This window comes from Manduca sexta, chromosome 11 (genome assembly GCF_014839805.1).
Source record: "Manduca sexta isolate Smith_Timp_Sample1 chromosome 11, JHU_Msex_v1.0, whole genome shotgun sequence".
Lineage (NCBI taxonomy): Eukaryota > Metazoa > Arthropoda > Insecta > Lepidoptera > Sphingidae > Manduca > Manduca sexta.
In genome coordinates this window covers 10,806,736-10,824,492 of record NC_051125.1, presented here as the reverse complement: position 1 = coordinate 10,824,492, position 17,757 = coordinate 10,806,736, and the positions used below count along the sequence as shown (strand labels likewise).

Sequence of the window (17,757 nt, the reverse complement as noted above, 5' to 3'; positions counted from 1 at the left end):
GCTAATTATTTCCGCTCAGTTATACTGAATCTGGATTTTTTGCACAAACATTAATAGAATCGTCCCTATCCATAAATAATAGGCTATTTATCTGTGATAGGAAATTCAACTGTAGGACCCAGTGGGCACTGGACATTTAGCGTGGAATATTTTAACAAGACGGTGGTCTTGTGAACAAACATGGCGAAAAGTCAGTACTCTGGTATCAGCTCTACCTCTGCTCTATCTCTTCGAAACAAAGGCATGCTGTTTTTTGTAGATATTTTTTATTCGTTTATTACGTATCTATCCACAAAGCGAGCTAATTAGGTATAATAAAGTCGAGTATCTCAGAACTTTTTTTTTGTTGCTTTGAAAGACAAGACGAGCTTGCCGTTCCCCTGGTGGTAAGCGATACGATCGCCAATAAACAGTAGAAATACCATCCAACAACTTAAATCACAAAGAATTGTTTGGTATGCCACTGCGTTCACCATCCTGAGACATGAGATGTTAAATCTTATGTCCAGTAGGTACACTGCCTACAATGTCTTTCGAACCGGAATACAACATTGTCTACACACTGCTGCTTAGTCTAAGGCTCCTGTGAGCCTTAGATACGCAACGAGCGGTTGCTAGGTTCAATCCCCCCACCCCCCGTCTGTCTGTCTCTCTGTAAAATGCTACTGGGTAGCTATTACCTTAGATTTATTGCCAGAATACTAAAACAAAATTGTATTTATTTATTATCGTAAACATAGCTAATGAAATGCAAAAATGTTTAATTTGGACATTTTAAATCTAGTTTGTATATTTTAAAAATGATTACAAATATAGATTACTTTACAAAATTAAAACGAAAGTTTTTATGAAACTAGAAATGGAACGTCGCTGTCATTGTACATAGGTAGTGTTCCATATCCACAATTCCTTTTATTGGGATATTACACATCACATTCTAGGTTCTGTCCGTCGCACTTCAGAAACACAAATCACAGTATCTAGCTCTACATGCTGCCATAATGTTATACTATTAAAGAATTTTGAGAACCTTGCGATTGACATTTGACATTGGCATTTGTAAATCGTAAACAAAAAGTTTCAATTTTATGAATTAAATATATTTTATTTTGTGGACTATTATTAAACTCTGAGGTACTTTATATGTAAAAACATTAAATTTAATGAGCGATATTTATATCAAAATTACTGTAAAACCTGTGTGAATTAGTGACAATATTTTTATTATTAGTCCAATTCTTTTTAATTTTGGGATTATTTGTCCCCTAAAGTGCATTACAAATTACGTATAAGTTATCAAGCTTGTAAGCAAATGTTTGAACTGACTATCAACCAAACAAAAAATATAAACTTAATACAGTTATGAGTAAGAATGACTCCAACATTATCAGTGTGAAGAGCTCTTCTGGCAGCAATTTAACCTGCAGTTATTTTGTTACACCTAAGAAAAAGTTATGTCTAACTCTTTTTTAAATTATTCATTCCAGACAATGGATTGGCTTAAAAATCCAAATGTAACAGGAAAGATTTCTAAGAAACAGAAAAAGTCAATTAAACCATCAAATAAGAGAGGTAAGTGTGTAATATAACTTTATACAAAAATATATGTTCAATTATTTGAGTCATTAAACTGAAAACACATCTGAAGAGTATAAATATTTACTAATATTATAAACATGAAATATCATGTAAATGTTTGGATGTTTGTTAGAAGTAAACACATATACAGCTGAACAGATTTAGATGAAATTTGGCACACACATAGACCGTGTCCTGGATTAACACATCTCTTAAATATAAAAGAAAACTGGATTAACACATCTTTTAAATATCAAATTACCAATAGATAATTTACACACATTGAACACAATAGACTTTTTTAAATAATTAATGCTGGCATTGTACAATTGGTCCTATTAATCATCATAGTGTTTTATGGTTTTTTGTAGTGATAAATGCTTTTCAAACAGGCAAAGCCTTATGCAACACCTATTGATATAACACTCAGAAGGAGTGATAGCTACTGCTTACATAGTTAATAAATAGATATTTTGCTCTTCAGAGTATAACTTCAATCCTTTTCTAAAAATAAGTCACTCATTTTCATAAAAAAAAAATAATGATAGTGTCTTCACAGGATTTCTTTGCATATTTTAATGTATATTGCTATGATTAAAATAATACATAAAAACAAATATGGGAATCCAATATAATAAACAATGGAAGGCAAACCTTAATATAGGGTCACCAATTATCAAACCATTACTTATGAAAAAAAAAATGCCAATATCAAGAACGGGCTTTGTTATTCTGATGCCCCTTTTCTAGTATTGTTTATTTATCCTAACTATAATTTGTTTTAACATACATTGTCAGTTTTTATAGGCTGTATTATTTTGTGGTATATTATTGATTCTCTTATTTTAAAAAGTGTATATTTAAATAAACATTTCATTGCTTTTCAATTATAATGTATTTTTATTTGGTGGGAGAGGCTTAATGATTGACATTATATTTTGTTTTTATCCCTGCAAGAGAATTGTAGAATACACTGATCATTTATGTATAATAATAGCATTGATACCCTAAACTTAATAAAATAATTTCTTATTTTAGAGTTCACTGGATCATCTTATCCAAAGGGTAAGTTATTATTTTATTTTAATACTATCTAGCCCGAAGCAGCATTTTTAGGGGATCAGATAAATCGATAAACTTAAACCATTTATTTTTTACTTTTGCCAAATATACCAGTGGGTAGGACTTGAAATTACCTTTTTTTTTTGTTCTTGCCTGGTGCTGTGGCCGGTAAATTTTGGGTCCGTATTTTTGTTCATGATTAACACAACTGATCATGCTGTACATTTTTAGTGTTAGAAATCAAAGACAAAAACACATCATGCCTTATTCCAGAATGCATAAGCAAAGTCATGCACCCATTTTAAGCCATTTATGTTCCATGATACTGAGGAGAAAGACCCATTATCTGTCACTGTTTCCAATACTTATTAAAATACTACTTTTTTCAGGTGTTCCAAGAAGTTTTCTGCAACAACAAGTATACCAGTTTCCGAGAAGTAAGTTATGTTTAGTGTATGCTTCGTCCTGAAAATTCTTTACCTCACTACTCTTTTAAGCAATAAGGTTCCTCAAATGCTCAAGAAAGGGCGGTCTTGGGGTGTTACAAATACTATAGTCTATAATTTATCATATAGATTATAACATATTTAAGGGCTCTTCATACTCATTATAACAGTAAATTCTTCCCATTACAAACTATCATGCATTTAACAAATTGAGTATAAAGAATTATTATTTTCGAAAGATATTGAAGTCTGCTAACCCGTACTAAGCATTGTGGACTAAGGCCTAAACCCTTCCAGCAGTAGAGGAGGCCAATGCTCAACAGTAGGCAGTATATAATATAGGGCAGTTTAATTTTCATAACTGGTGATTCAATATTCTAACGTTGCTATTTTTTCCAACAGCAGTAAGAAATTTGACGTGGACTAACCCACGTCTCCAGAATCCGACGTCGTTTAAACCTATTGAAGCTGCAAGTAGTACAACCCCGCAGGATGACTGGGCAGATACGTCCAGGGACAATGTGTACTCACCGTCGGATATTTACGAAGACAGCATGACCAATTATAGTGACGGTAATTATAAAATAACCTTAAAATGTGTTAAATAAAAAGTACAGTAAGCGGCACCAGTCATGGACAGATCAAACAGTGGTGATAGCATCCTCGCGTATGAAAAAAATTAGACATTGTATAGTAGCTGCATGGAATTATACGTAAGTCAATTATAACGTGCATCGATTAAGGAACCAATCGCGTGAAACATTGTCACGTTCGACCAATCATGAGTGTGCTCACGACTCGTGCCTCTATCTGAGAAAAGTACAAGTGGTAGGTAAACTAACGTCGTAACAAAAACAAATAGTCATATCTTTCCGTTGTTAAAGTTATTACCTTGTAACCAGAGGCACCTTTTGGAGAAGATGATTTGGCCAACCACCCGCGGTCTCGCTCGGTGCCTTGGAGGACCTTTTTAACCACCTGACCGGCGAAACTGTTAAAAGGGGAACTTCTTTTTTAATCTGCCCGGGCCACGCATCGTTTTTTTTTACCTGGGGCGTCATATCGCCTAGGGCCGCCACTGCTTGTAACATCGCTTCCTATCTTCCTTTAGCATTGGCACTTTCTATGAAAAAAAAAAAAAAAAAAAACAAATAAAATTACAAAAAAAAAATATTGCACTTTTATATTAAATTTCAATTAGAAAGAAAGAAAGAAAGTTTTATTATGGGGACAATAACAGTATAACATGTACAATACAAGCAGAGACAACCAAAACATATACTTAAAGAAAAAATACAAAATTATACCCATTGTGCCAACAATGGGAACCCTCATTCAGCTTCTTGCTGCAATACCAGCATGACTGATACTGTAGCGCTGATTTTCAATGAGGGACCCAGGTGACGTACGGACACTAAGTTGGTGTGAAGCATAAAGTTCACAAAGATACAATTACAAGTAAATACAAAACGTATTCAAACAAATTACAGTATAAAAAAGAAAATAATATTAGATGTAATTACTATGTCACTCATAATGTTTTTTTTATATTTCCCAGGTTCATCAGACCACGAACTAGACTGGAATAGTAATACGGAGGAGAAGCAATCAAACGTGTATGACCGGTTAGGTCCACCAAAACCAAAAGTTCCGAATCTTACTATCAATTTGCAGATGGAAGAATCTCATACTGACAGGTAAATAACTTGGATTTTACAAAAAACCATAATAGCCTAGGATGTCTGCAGGTTCAAACCTAAAAGACTCTGGCTTTTCTATAGTTAAGGGAGTATTCTTTGTGACTTGTCATTTGCTTTAATGGTGAAAGAAAACATCTTTAATAAACCTACATATCTGAGACATTCTCTATTAGAATTTTGAGGATATGTGAAGTCTGCCAATCCGCATTAGTCCAGCATGGTGGACTAAAACCTAATTCCTACCAGTATTAGAGGAGGCCCGTGCCCAGTAATGGGACGGTATATAATACAGGGCTGATATTATTACACTTATTTTGATTGAACCCACAGTGAGATACAAGTCTTTATATCAGGTACAATAATACCTAAAGAAGTTTCTGGTCTTGGTTCCTGTTGTCCCTTATATCTGAATAATTACCAATGACCTGCCACTGATCAAGTCGATAATCAGTTCGCCTCCTATAAAATTATAGAGCCAAAATAAGCTCCGTGATTGCCACAAATTGGTCTTACCACCCATTCTACAATAAATGGACTGAATATTACAGGAAGGTGGTGGTAGAAAATGTGGAAGACACCCTCAAATACCTGCCAGTGGACCTTCGCGAGGATATTAAGACGAGCAGAGATCCTATCGTCACGACGTTTCTGAAGTCCTGGCCTTGGAAGAAATCAATCACCGTAAAGAAAACCATCAGCGGGAGGCATTTTCTGGTATTTTTGTTTTTTTTTTTTTTATCCGTCGTCTGATATATTTTGATTCACATGGCGAATAGCTTAAAAATTAATTTTGAAGCTTTTCGCCAATCAAATTTAAACATTATAATGTTAAACAAAAACAAAATTAAATTTTTGTTCTTTTTATTTTCTGGCTTTAAGTTTTTATAGCCTTCACCGACACTCACTCAGTGTTTCCTTTACAGGCTTTTACGCAACAGGAACAGGATAAAATACAGGAGGTGTACGACAAGCCTGATACGTTCGTGCAAGTGTCCATCACTGGATACCCTAGTACATGGGACAAAGAGGATGTGCTAGACTGTATCATAGAGAGTGTCAGGGGGAGGACATTCATACCTTGTTTTGTTGAGGTTGGTATTTAACAAGCAGTATACACATGTGAAGACAAATTCCGGCTAATTTATTTTTAAGTCGGAATAAGACTGTCTTGTGTTTTTTTTTCTAAAAGCTGTGTCTAAAATAGCCTGTAAACTAGTGGCACGAGGCAAGTCGGTTCTATTCCCCTTGAGTCGGGACCTCCGCAAACCGGTGACAGTGGCTTTTTGCCCTCACACCACCTTATTACGTCCCTGGATATGATCGATATAATGCGTTAAATAATTGGATGGATGGATGTATGGATTTAAGATGTGTTATAAATTAAAGCAAGGTTTATTTTAGTATGTTAAAATTCACAATACTTTACATTAAAGGTTGTGAGCTCACCCAAAAATCCGGTGTGTCCCCTGTTAGATAATAAACGTAAAGTAATGTTAAAAACAATAAATAACATGATGCAGCTAAAACCGATTATAACGACATTGAAGGGACCACCTAATTTAGACGCTATATGTAACAGTCGTTATAAACGGTTCTCATTTTAAATACGTGTATTTCTTCCTATTTAGTCGTTATAACCGATACTTCGTTATAACCTAAGTTCTTACAAACCGGTTTTTATTGTATAATAATATTAACATCCCATAAACAACGCATGGTCAACCGTTAAGAAAAAAATCCTTACCAGAGCTCTCAATATTTTTTTTCAGTTTTCAAAAGACGAATGCAAGTTTCTAGTACTGCAATGTCGGCACGCATTAACAGCGCTCCACAACTACGGCTTCAACATACGGAAAGACAAAGTGGACTTAGAAATAACAATATCATTAACTTCGGTAACACTGCAAACTTTAGATTTTGTGCCCAAACTGATTTTGAGGAAGATCATAGCGTCGCGTTATGACGGAGAGAATAAATTGAATTTGAAAGAATTCACTCTTAAGAAAGGTATGAGTTGTTATACATAGTTTTAGATTTGTTTGTTTAACTAACTGTAATTATAGTTTGAACAGTAAAATAGAAAACCTGATTTGGAGGCGCCACTTTCGCTTTTTTGTTTTAAAGTAACCATTGTCATTGCAAGAAATTAGTTACATATTTAATATGGCTAGATTTTCTATTTTCCTGGTCAGGCTTTTGATAACCAACCTAGACATAACAAGCATTAACAAATAAGTGACCTAAAATCATAATAAAATTTGCAACTTATGATTTAATGTAATAGTTTCTCATTATTATGAATTTATTTCTTATTATGCCTAGTAATTACAATGGTTATAGTGTCAGTCTATTTGTAACTTAATTACTTGGGAACATACAGACAAACAAACTAAGAAACAACACTAAAGCCAATTGAAATCCCATGACCTAACCTCAAGTGATAGTTAAAATAATCTCTAATTTCCTTGACATTGAACACTGATTCAAAAATTTTTTTTCAGATATAAGTCACTTCGTATACTTCCCGTTGAATCGTAAAAACAATCAGATGCAAATCATCGACTTCGCAGGCAGCGTCGCGTGGGATTATATAGTCGAACTGGATTTATCGCACAACAGATTGACGTGAGTACAATACTTATTATATAACTTAATGATGATGTCTTGGTGGAGTAGTTGTGTAACATGCACGGTACAACACTGCTCGAGGTCCCAGGTTCAATCTCGGGTGGGGAAAATGATTTGAGTTTTTTTAGTATCAGCTCGGAGTCTGATATTAATTTAAAACTAACTTTTGCTCGCGGCTCCTAACGCTCGAAGATCTTTTCCCGGGATAAAAAATAGCCTATAGCAAGAGTAACATAGCACACACACACATACACACACACACACACACACACACACACACACACACACACGCGCGCGCGCGCGCACACACGAGCACGAGCACGAGCGCTGCTGTAGCGCGCATGCAGTACAACAACACCACTGAGGCAGTCTTTAAAATTGTCATTTAATCTCAATAAACCAGCAAAATTTGTTTCAGATCCATCGCGGGATTCGATTTAGCAGAAATTACTCCAAGATTGCGATATCTGAATCTATCACACAATCTATTTGACAGATTATCAGTTTTAATATGCTGCAGGGAATTGAATTTAGAGTCTATTGTCTTAGAAGGCAATCCAGTTTGCAACAATTACACCGATCCAAATCTTTATGTTGAAGTTATTAAGACTCTGTTTCCCACTGTGACAATTATAGTGAGTATGTGTAGAGCAATATTAAAATACTAAGCCAGTATTATATAACACTGGTACTGCTGGACCCGGCTTCCTGTATTCTTGATGGGTTTTTCTTATTCTGATCATTTTTCTTGTGTTTTTATTTCTACAGAATTATAACTAAGGTTATAATTTGGCGAATCCCGCTATTTGATACGCTCTTCCCCCCTACTTGGAGGGTTTAGACCTTAGCCAACCACGCTAGCCTAGTTCAGGTTGGCAGCCTTCATATACCTTAGAATTTCTTGTGAAAAATGTTCAGATATACATGTTTCTTAACGAGACCCGATGTTAAATTTTCTCCAAATATTGATAGATTGATAAAAAAAAAGCGGCGATAGCCTAGTTGGCTGTGGAACGGTTTGCCAAGACGAATGTCCGCAGGTTCAAATCCCAAGGGCACACACCTCTGACTTTTCGAAAATCATGTGTGTATTCTTTGTGAATTTATCGTTCGCTTTAACGGTGAAGGAAAACATCGTGAGGAAACCTGCACATCTGATATTATTATTATTATTATTGATAGATTGATGTGAAATTTGTCCATATAATGTGCACATGTAATCAGCCACTAAATAAACACAAATTTTCCTTCAGGATGGTGTTCTTATGCCCACAAAGGGACAAATGCCTACGTTCCAACGCAACTACTGTCCAGAAGAAGCAAAAAGTGTCGTTGAGATGGTTCTAGAAGTTTACTTTCCACTCCTAGAAGCTTCGAAAGAGCAACGGGTTAGCATAACCCATTTATACGACGAACACGCGTCGATGACTATCACGTTCAGAAATAAACTACGTAAGTGTTTTACAGCAGCGTACCAGTTTCTCAAACAATAGTCCACACAAGCTTTTCCTGTGATAGAGTGGTCAAAGCGTGGAATATTCCTGAACATGTGATTATAGCTGAGAACATAAACCAGTTTAAGGGGTTAAGATATGTAAAACTCAACTTTATGTCCACTTTGGGCGTCCTGCAAAAAATAATGTAAGCATTCTATGTAAATATTTTTCAAGAAATAAGTAGTTTGGCTTTTGGTCTTTTGCACAGCAGCGTATTTTTTTTATTAAACACGATACCGTGAATAAAATCATAATTAATATCTGCCAAACATCGCTCAACGGTAAGAATTTTACATCGTTAACATTTCGATATCTCTCTTATTTACTTGAGTTAACTATATTCTGAAATAATACTATTCTCTATTTTTAAATACACACATCTTGTTTTTTTTTTAATACCGTTATATATAACAAAATATTTAATTATTTTTAAAAACGCCTACTCAAACAACAGCTTATAGTAACAGGAATATTTGCAGTTACGCGCAGTCAGGCGCTCTCACAAATTGATGTCGACATCATTTCATCTAGGATGTGTATACTATGTATTAAGTAACATAAAATATTCTAAAATACTGTATACACTCTATGTAAAATTAAAAAACACAAATAAGAATTAAAAAAATATTAACATGTGATTTGAACTTGGTCTAATTTATATTAAATGCCTTACCGTTCCATACTAAAGGTTTTTGACAAACTACAATATTTTTAGGTAACTATGTATATTTTGTCACTCGGTTACTAAGAGTAATTTTCGGTGTTGCGATATATTACAATAATTGGAATTTGGGTGTGGGTGGATGTTTGAATTATTTTATTACAAATATTGATATTATGGATCAATCGTCACTAGACAGAAAAATATGTTAGATTTGGTATTGCTGGCCACCATTTTGAATATTATTATTTTGGGCTCCGTTTTAAAGTCGATACCTGGACATGTTTTGGACCATAAAACGAGAGTCTAGTACACACTAGAGCCGATTTTAGACTAGCAAGTTTTCGCAGTACTTACTATATTGCACAAGAACTTTTAGACACGTTTATCTTAGCGGAAATATTTTTATAAGTTTATACAGATGGGATTTTTAATTTGGTATGGAGACAGTTTGAGACCCTGGGAAGAATATAGGTTCCTGGGAAAATATACAGCGTGACTTTTATAACGGAAAACTTAAGCCCGAAAAACTTTATAAAGCGGGCGGGGCCGCGGGCAAAAGTTAGTACATAATATTTTCAAACGTAACTTTGACACACCTAATATTTTGACAATCAAGGATGTAATTGTACAATACTGTGTAGCTACACGTACCGCCATCTAGTTAGCTTTGGTGTAGCGCCCAAGGTCAACGCTCAAGGGCACTGGCCTCACTTCCATTCTTAAGAACCGACTGGACAAATACTTTGTTGCAAATGAAAACTAGTAGTAAAAGCGAGATATGAGCTTTATCAGTTATCTCAACTACCAGCTTAATTATATATAATAATAAGTTTACTATAAACACAAATTAATTAACATTTTTATCGTGAATTTGATACGTGAGCCATCTGTTGGTAAGTGTTGATCAAAAATATACAAAATAACAGTAACCAGAGAATCAGTGACGTTCCTGGTGCCTTTATTTCGATGCATACTGCGGTCTCTAAAAGTAACTATTCCTAGTTTGAAATCACATCTTGTAGCTAACTTTATACCAGTTCCATGCATGTAAATGCCAATCTTGTACAAATTAAAAAAAAAATTTGGTCCTTTTGAAAAATTTAAACAACTAATATGTACCTTATTAAATTGTCTACCTAATAGTGTTAGTTGCTAATATGAAGAGTACTTTAGGAGGAGATGCACGGAATCAAAAATTTTAGTAGCATTTTTTATTATGAAATTAATTAAATTCACATCATTCAAAATTTGACATAACCAAAATGAACATAACATATTGCAAAAATATATAGGTAACTTTTGAAAATATGCTTAGTGTGCCTGTTTCCCTTGACAACACCTTAACAACATCTGTATACTTCCAGGTTTCTCCCCCTCGTACAGAAAGTATCAAGAACTATTACTTCGCGCCCGCTGCCTAGAAGATGGTAGGGTAGACTCCATCGAAGGAGTAACGAACATCACGAAACACATGAACAAGTGGCCTGAGTTGGAACACGATCCTACCACGTTCACTGTTGATGTTATGCATCATACTGTAAGTATAACCAATAACATCAAACATCAGGGGCTGATGTTATTTGTCTATAACTAGAGATCGGTTATCATTATAACCGATCTCTAGTTATAAGGTGCATTCACCTGCCTCTTAGAGGATTAGTGGGATAGACTTCATCAAAGGAGCAACGAGTATCACAAGACATCAACTATCCAAAGCTGGAACACGGCACTAGTACGTTCACTGTTGATATAATGCATCATACTGTAAGTATAGCATATAACATCAGCAGCTGATGTTATGTGTTTATAACTAGAGATCTGTTAAACCGCACCCACTCCTGAGAGGATTGGTTGGATATACTCCTTCAAAAACAAAACGAGTACACACGCGACATCAACTGATCAAAGTTGGAACACGACCCTACTACATTCACTGATGATGTTATACATCATTCTGTAAGTATAACAAATAACACCAGTTGCTGATGCTATATGTTAAATCGTTTAATCTTATTACATCTCATCTAGAGTAGTTTGATAAATATCATCGAGGATAAGCACTACAAAATATGTGAGCCAATGGCCAAATTTAAAAAAGAGGTAGCCCACGTTCGTTTTTGTAGTGTATTTCTTAGTAAGTGACAAATAACACCACTTGATGTTACACAACTATTTCAACGATGTGTTACTATACTAAGGTCATAATGCTATGGGCTAGCTCCCAATTACATAGCTGACAAAATGTTTTAACACCTTTGCCTACCTTAGAAAAAATAGGCGTGATACTATGTATGTATGAAAAGGTGGTCACACCTTATGTATACATAATATTTTACCTTTTATCTAACAGGATACAACGACAGTAATAAGAGTGACTGGACTCCTCAAGCTCATAGCAGCAACATTAGCAGAGGAAGAGCATCTCCTGGCATTCACTAAGACATTCATATTGAAGACAACTGACGGTGTCGGATACAAGATAATGAACCAAATGGTGTACTGGGATGAGCCTACTAAAGAATACGCCAATGGATTTAAAGATACTACGGTAAGTTGTTGTGAGTACTTTTACTGGTGGTAAGTCTCATATGTGAGTCCGCCCGGGTAGATACCACCGCAATGTCTATTTCGGCCGCCAAGCCACAGTGTGTAGTCACTGTTGTGTTCCGGTTTGAAGGACATGGTAGTCAGTGTAACGACTGGACATAATAAGACTTAACATCTCATGTCTCAGGATGGCGAGCGTAGTGGAACACCAAACAATACTTTGTAAATCAAAGTGTTGGATGGTGTTTCTACTGTTTATAGGCGGTCGTATCACTTACCATCAGGCGAACGGCAAGCACGTCTCGTCATTCAAAGCAATAAAAAAAATTGGGAAACCAGGTATTTGTATTAATGCATCGTCGGGGAGAGTACAATAATGTGTGTTTTTTACTATACCACAAAAAGAACCCTTAGAGGATCAATCCGTTGTTAGTCTGTCAAGACCCTTTTTCTCAGGAACTCTTAGAGATATTAGGTTGAAATTTATATCAAATACTCAGGTGTATGAACCATTTTAATTGTGAAAAAATACAACTTCTAAGTAAATTAAAAAAACCATCATGAATCAAAAGATATGACCGTTTGTGTCGCCTATTTTGCGCTTCCACAACGGAATCTAGAATCATAAAATTTGGCAAAGAAACGAGGTCTTGTAGCATAAGTAACGGAAAAAATCTGAAAACCGTAACTATGTATTTTAATAACATAAAAAATGACACTATCACAAATTCACTTTTTGTAGTATGTGCCATAACAGTGACTAGGGATCGAACGACAGTTAAATTTGTCAAGTTTGAATATGTACATATATACTTTAGATAATTAGAGACGGAAGTTTTCTTATTCCTCCTCTCTTTCTCTTCCGAACAGTGAACTTAGCCTGAGAACTAAGGCACTGAGTTTGGTTTTCATGTTGGGCATCTAAAATTTGTTTGTTGCCATAGGCTAATCGCCTATTGTATATTTAAATGCTGACTGAATACTTGAAAAATAGTAATCCATGGATGTAGTATTTAAGCTTTACTTTGGGTAAAATGACCTTTACAGTTTGATATGCTTCAAAAGTTGAAATCATGAATTTAATGGTGAGAAATTAAAAAAGGCACAAAACTAACTAAACAATTTTAAAATTTTACATCGCCATTAAACTTTTACGTCTGTATCAACAATTCTTTTTTCATGGCTAAAATCAACTTCAACAAGTTTTCTTTTATATGAAGAAAAAAAAAATATTTTGATTGAAGTTATTTGCAGGCGCGTTTTGAAGTTCTGAATTTATTAGCTACTTTTGAAACTAACTGTACATCTATACAGAATAAAAATAATATTAATATTCGAGAATTTACAGGCAGCATAATTGTGGATGAGTCAAGAGGTGCTTTCGTCGATATAAATAAAAAAAGTAACCTAAAGTGAAACAGCTGCCAGCATAAGCATTGGACTGAATATCTCCTTCAAAGGGAAGCAAGGCTTTTAGGTGCAAGGAGTTGTCCACTACGTAACAGATACCTCTATGTTTCAGTTACCATATAAAATAGTAATTCGCACTTAACATAATGCTCAAATATTTAGTTTGTATAACATGATAACCCAAGTATAAATAGTAAATAGTATACACAAAGTGTTTATAAAACTTGGATACAATAAGAAGGGGAAAACTATATATCTAGTAGGTATGTAACAGGAAAAAAGTTAATACTATTGAATATTAAGACAATAGCAAGGAGGCAGTTCATTATATGGCTGTTTATTCACAGCAAGAATTGACAAGGCTAATTATATTTGTCTATAAATGTTTTTATAAAAAATAGGTAGATGAAAATATATTATGGATCTATTGTTTATTAGTAATGTTGGAGAACATACTAAATTGACAATATTATGCTATGTATGTTCTAGCTTGCGAATAGCTATGGTAAATGACAATGAAAAAATATAGGAAAAAATATTTTCTTTATTTTGCTGAATCTTTAAATGTGCAGTTATATGAATTCATGAGCATAACAGTGTAACACTCTAAAAATTAAATTCGCATACCCATTTGATCAAAAATTATCATTCTGCTTATACATATACTATATTGAGGCACATCATACCAATGATTCTATACTGACATCAAAATTTAACTTAAAAAGGAACAACTTGGCACTATTTGTTTGAAGTACACGCTTAAAATTAACGGTATGTGATTTAATGAAAATATATCTAAAATGATATCAATGAACAGTCCTCACACAGTGTCCATTGACTCTTCGGTTAGTGGTTCAGTCTCCATTTCCATATCTTTGTCGTCGGCACCCGATGCGTACTTCAATCTCAGTTTTTCGTAGTGCAACTGCTCTTTCGACGAAACGGAAGGCTTGCATTTCGATAGAGCTGCTCTAAAGTCTTCGAATGTTACGAAAATTTCGCCTTCAAGAGTTCCATTTGCGATGTGGTTCGTTAATGTATTAGTGGCGGCAGCTCTGACCAGTCCTGCGAGGTCAGCCCCCGTATAGCCTTCGGTTAACCCTGCAATCACTTGTAGGTCCACGTCAGGTCCTAATTGTGGCTTAGTACCACCTTTGGTTAGCTTCTGGAGGATGTCGAACCGGTCTTCTCTCGCCGGCATTCCAACGTACATGACGCGGTCGAGACGTCCCGGTCGTAGCACTGCTGGGTCAATAATATCTGGCCTGTTTGAAGCTGCTAACACAAAGACTCCTTCACGGCTTTCTATACCGTCCATTTCGGTCAACAACTGGTTCACCACTCTGGCAGCACCGTTGTTATCTTGTGACGTACGTCTCGGACATAGAGCGTCGAATTCGTCGAAGAATATCACACAGGGTGCGGAATTTCGAGCGCGTCTGAAACACGTACGCACTGCTCTCTCACTCTCACCAACATACATGTTGAGTAGTTCAGGACCTTTAACAGATATAAAATTTACTCCCGCCTCGTTAGCTACAGCCTTCGCCAGTAATGTTTTACCACATCCTGGAGGTCCACAAAGTAACACTCCGCTTGGTGCAGAGAGTCCAAGTTTACTCAATTGTTCCGGATATTTCACTGGAGCCAACACTGCTAGCTGTAAGTCTTTTCTTACTTGGTTCAAAGATCCAACATCATCCCAACTTACATCCGGGACTGTTACAATACCTTCTCTCACTGCACAAGGTTTTGTTGTTTTTAAAGCTTTGAGGAAGTCTTCTAGTCTGATGGCAAGGCCTGATAACTTTTCTGTGGAATAAGGCATCACATTCAGCAATTCTAAAACCTCATCTAGAGGGCTTAAGGGTTTTACAGATTCTTCAACATGGTTTACTTCAGATTCCAATTTTTCTGGTACTGGTTCTGCAACAACAATTGGAGTCGAACCCTCTACTGCATTAACTACAGACTCAGTGGGCTCATTGCTGGCCGGCTCTTCACTTTCTTTTTCACCATTTGATATTACAGGGGCTAATTCTTCAACAGGTTTAGCCTGTGCCTTAACTTTTTGTGCCAATTCATTTGCTCTGATTTCGGTAAAGATTCTCTTGACTGCGTAAGTGCTGGCTTTATTCACTAAAGCCTGCAGGTCAGCTCCTACAAATCCTGGTGTTATTTGTGCTAAAATATTCATGTTAACATCTTCATCCATTGTAATGTTTCTACAAAGAATTTCTAAAATCTCTTTCCTTGATTTTAATGATGGTATACCCAATGTTATTTCTTGTTCAAGACGCCCTGCTCTTCTCAATGCAGGGTCTAAGGCATCAGGGTTGTTAGTTGCAGCTAGCACAAGTACTGCAGCATCATTATCACTAAGCGAGTCTAAGCTAGCCAATAGTTGAGCTACCATTCTCTTCTCCATGTCTTTTTGAGCATGGACTCTATTACCACATACAGCATCTATCTCATCAATGAATAAAACACTTGGAGATACAGATACAGCTCGCTCAAATAACTCTCTGATTCTTTCTTCCGACTCTCCAGACACTCCACCCACAAGCTCTGTGCCTGTCACAGACACAAGAGGTAATTGTAATTTACCTGCAATAGCCTGTGCAAGTAATGTTTTCCCTGTGCCCGGTGGACCATGTAATAATGCCCCTCTGGGGGCTTTTATACCCAACTTGGCATACACTTCTGGGTGTTTCATGTGTAAAATTAGGTCACATATCTGTGTTATAATGTCAGACAGCCCACCAATGTCCTCAAACGATACCTTAACATGTTTTGATGTGCCAACATCATACTTTTTCTTGGGCACAGGATTTTTATTGGATTCAGGCTTCCGTTTCTTGTCAACCGGTTGGTTTTGTTGTTTTAGTGCACTCTCGATGGCCGTGCTATTTGTTCTGGCCGGTATGTGGGGGGTGATTGTTATTTGATCGCTTATTTTGGGTAGTTTGGGCGCCGCGCTACCGTCTTCGTCGCTACTAAGTATGTCTATGGGCTCACCAGACTTATCTGTATTGCGACGATTAGCTGCGGGTCGTTTTTTGTCCTGCATTTTGTACATGGCGAGAAGCCGCTCGTTCAATGCGCTGGCGTTTTCGTCCAACAACTCCAAGTCGGACTCTTCTTCGGAACCGTCTGACGTGGACGCACCGTCGAGCCCGTAGCTTTGTAAAACCACTTTGTATGCACTCTCCACCATCTGACAGAAGGCACTGTCGCTCCTGTTGTTGTACTCGCGGTGCCGCTCTTTGAGAGAACGCGCCATTTGGCTCACATCAACGAACGTCTTGTCCACATTTTCCGCTAAGTAATTTTTCACGCGCGTCACGATCATCGGGTCACTCATAGTCTTTTGTCGCGTTTGATGTGTTTTCTTCATGTTGTAAAAGTTCGTGGCACAGTTTCGTCAGTAGAAAGGTTAATTTTTTTTACAACTTGTCTTGCGAGACGCAATGTTTGTCGTTTGACAGCGGCGTCGTTGAATCGATCGAATGTTGCCTGTTTAAATATTCCGTCGACTTTGTAATCTATGGCTTGAATTTGACGTTTGACTTTATATTCTTTGTTTACGAATGTGTATCCGAAACACACATGCGAAAGCAAAATTATATTTTCTTGAATGCTGTTTTATCTTAGCATTTTATTTTTATTAAAAATTTATTATAGTATCAACAATACTAAAATTATTCATTTATATTATTTTGTTCCAGGTTAATAGGAAAAATTTAAGTCTCAAACTGGACACCGCCCCGAACGAGGAACTCAAAGAAAAATTCATAGAAATATTTATGAAACTAGCAAATGTGGACCGAACAATTATTGAAAAGTAATGATTTATTATCAAATACGAATTACCATTTCGATTTAATTTTCTTATCTATAGTTACTTATTTTTATTTACAGGTGTCTCATCATGAAAGATTGGCATTTCAAAAACGCTTTAGAACATTTCATCAAATTACTTAGACTGGATGCATTAGATTCTTTAAAGGAAAACTAATTTATTGTAAGAATAATCATTATTATGAAATTATTTGTCGCATTTTTATTCACCAACTATGATTTACTACATTGAAACATGTATATTTTATTAATGTAGGGATAGTCAATATAATAATGACTCAATTTATTTTGGTTTGCATGTCGAAAAGTGGCTTCTGTTTTAATTTTCCTATATCCAATTCATGAAAAGGTAACCATATTATTCC

The 17,757-nt window shown here is 35.7% G+C and overlaps 2 protein-coding genes across 2 annotated transcripts; one reads left to right on the top strand and one right to left on the bottom strand.

Moving 5' to 3' along the window:
• The first annotated feature begins 1,026 nt into the window (after positions 1 to 1,026).
• On the top strand, positions 1,027 to 17,582 carry LOC115452170 (nuclear RNA export factor 2). Its single transcript, XM_037437387.1, has 16 exons — positions 1,027 to 1,134; positions 1,488 to 1,572; positions 2,617 to 2,643; positions 3,030 to 3,077; positions 3,489 to 3,659; positions 4,645 to 4,783; positions 5,335 to 5,500; positions 5,710 to 5,877; positions 6,556 to 6,793; positions 7,288 to 7,411; positions 7,833 to 8,049; positions 8,668 to 8,866; positions 10,939 to 11,111; positions 11,925 to 12,122; positions 17,260 to 17,375; positions 17,453 to 17,582. Exons 2-16 carry the CDS (start codon positions 1,491 to 1,493, stop codon positions 17,547 to 17,549), a joined length of 2,163 nt encoding a protein of 720 aa, XP_037293284.1. The 5' UTR covers positions 1,027 to 1,134; positions 1,488 to 1,490; the 3' UTR covers positions 17,550 to 17,582.
• On the bottom strand, positions 14,056 to 17,052 carry LOC115452169 (nuclear valosin-containing protein-like). The gene has a single exon (XM_030180635.2). It carries the CDS (start codon positions 16,926 to 16,928, stop codon positions 14,352 to 14,354), a length of 2,577 nt encoding a protein of 858 aa, XP_030036495.1. The 5' UTR covers positions 16,929 to 17,052; the 3' UTR covers positions 14,056 to 14,351.
• Positions 17,583 to 17,757: the final 175 nt, after the last annotated feature.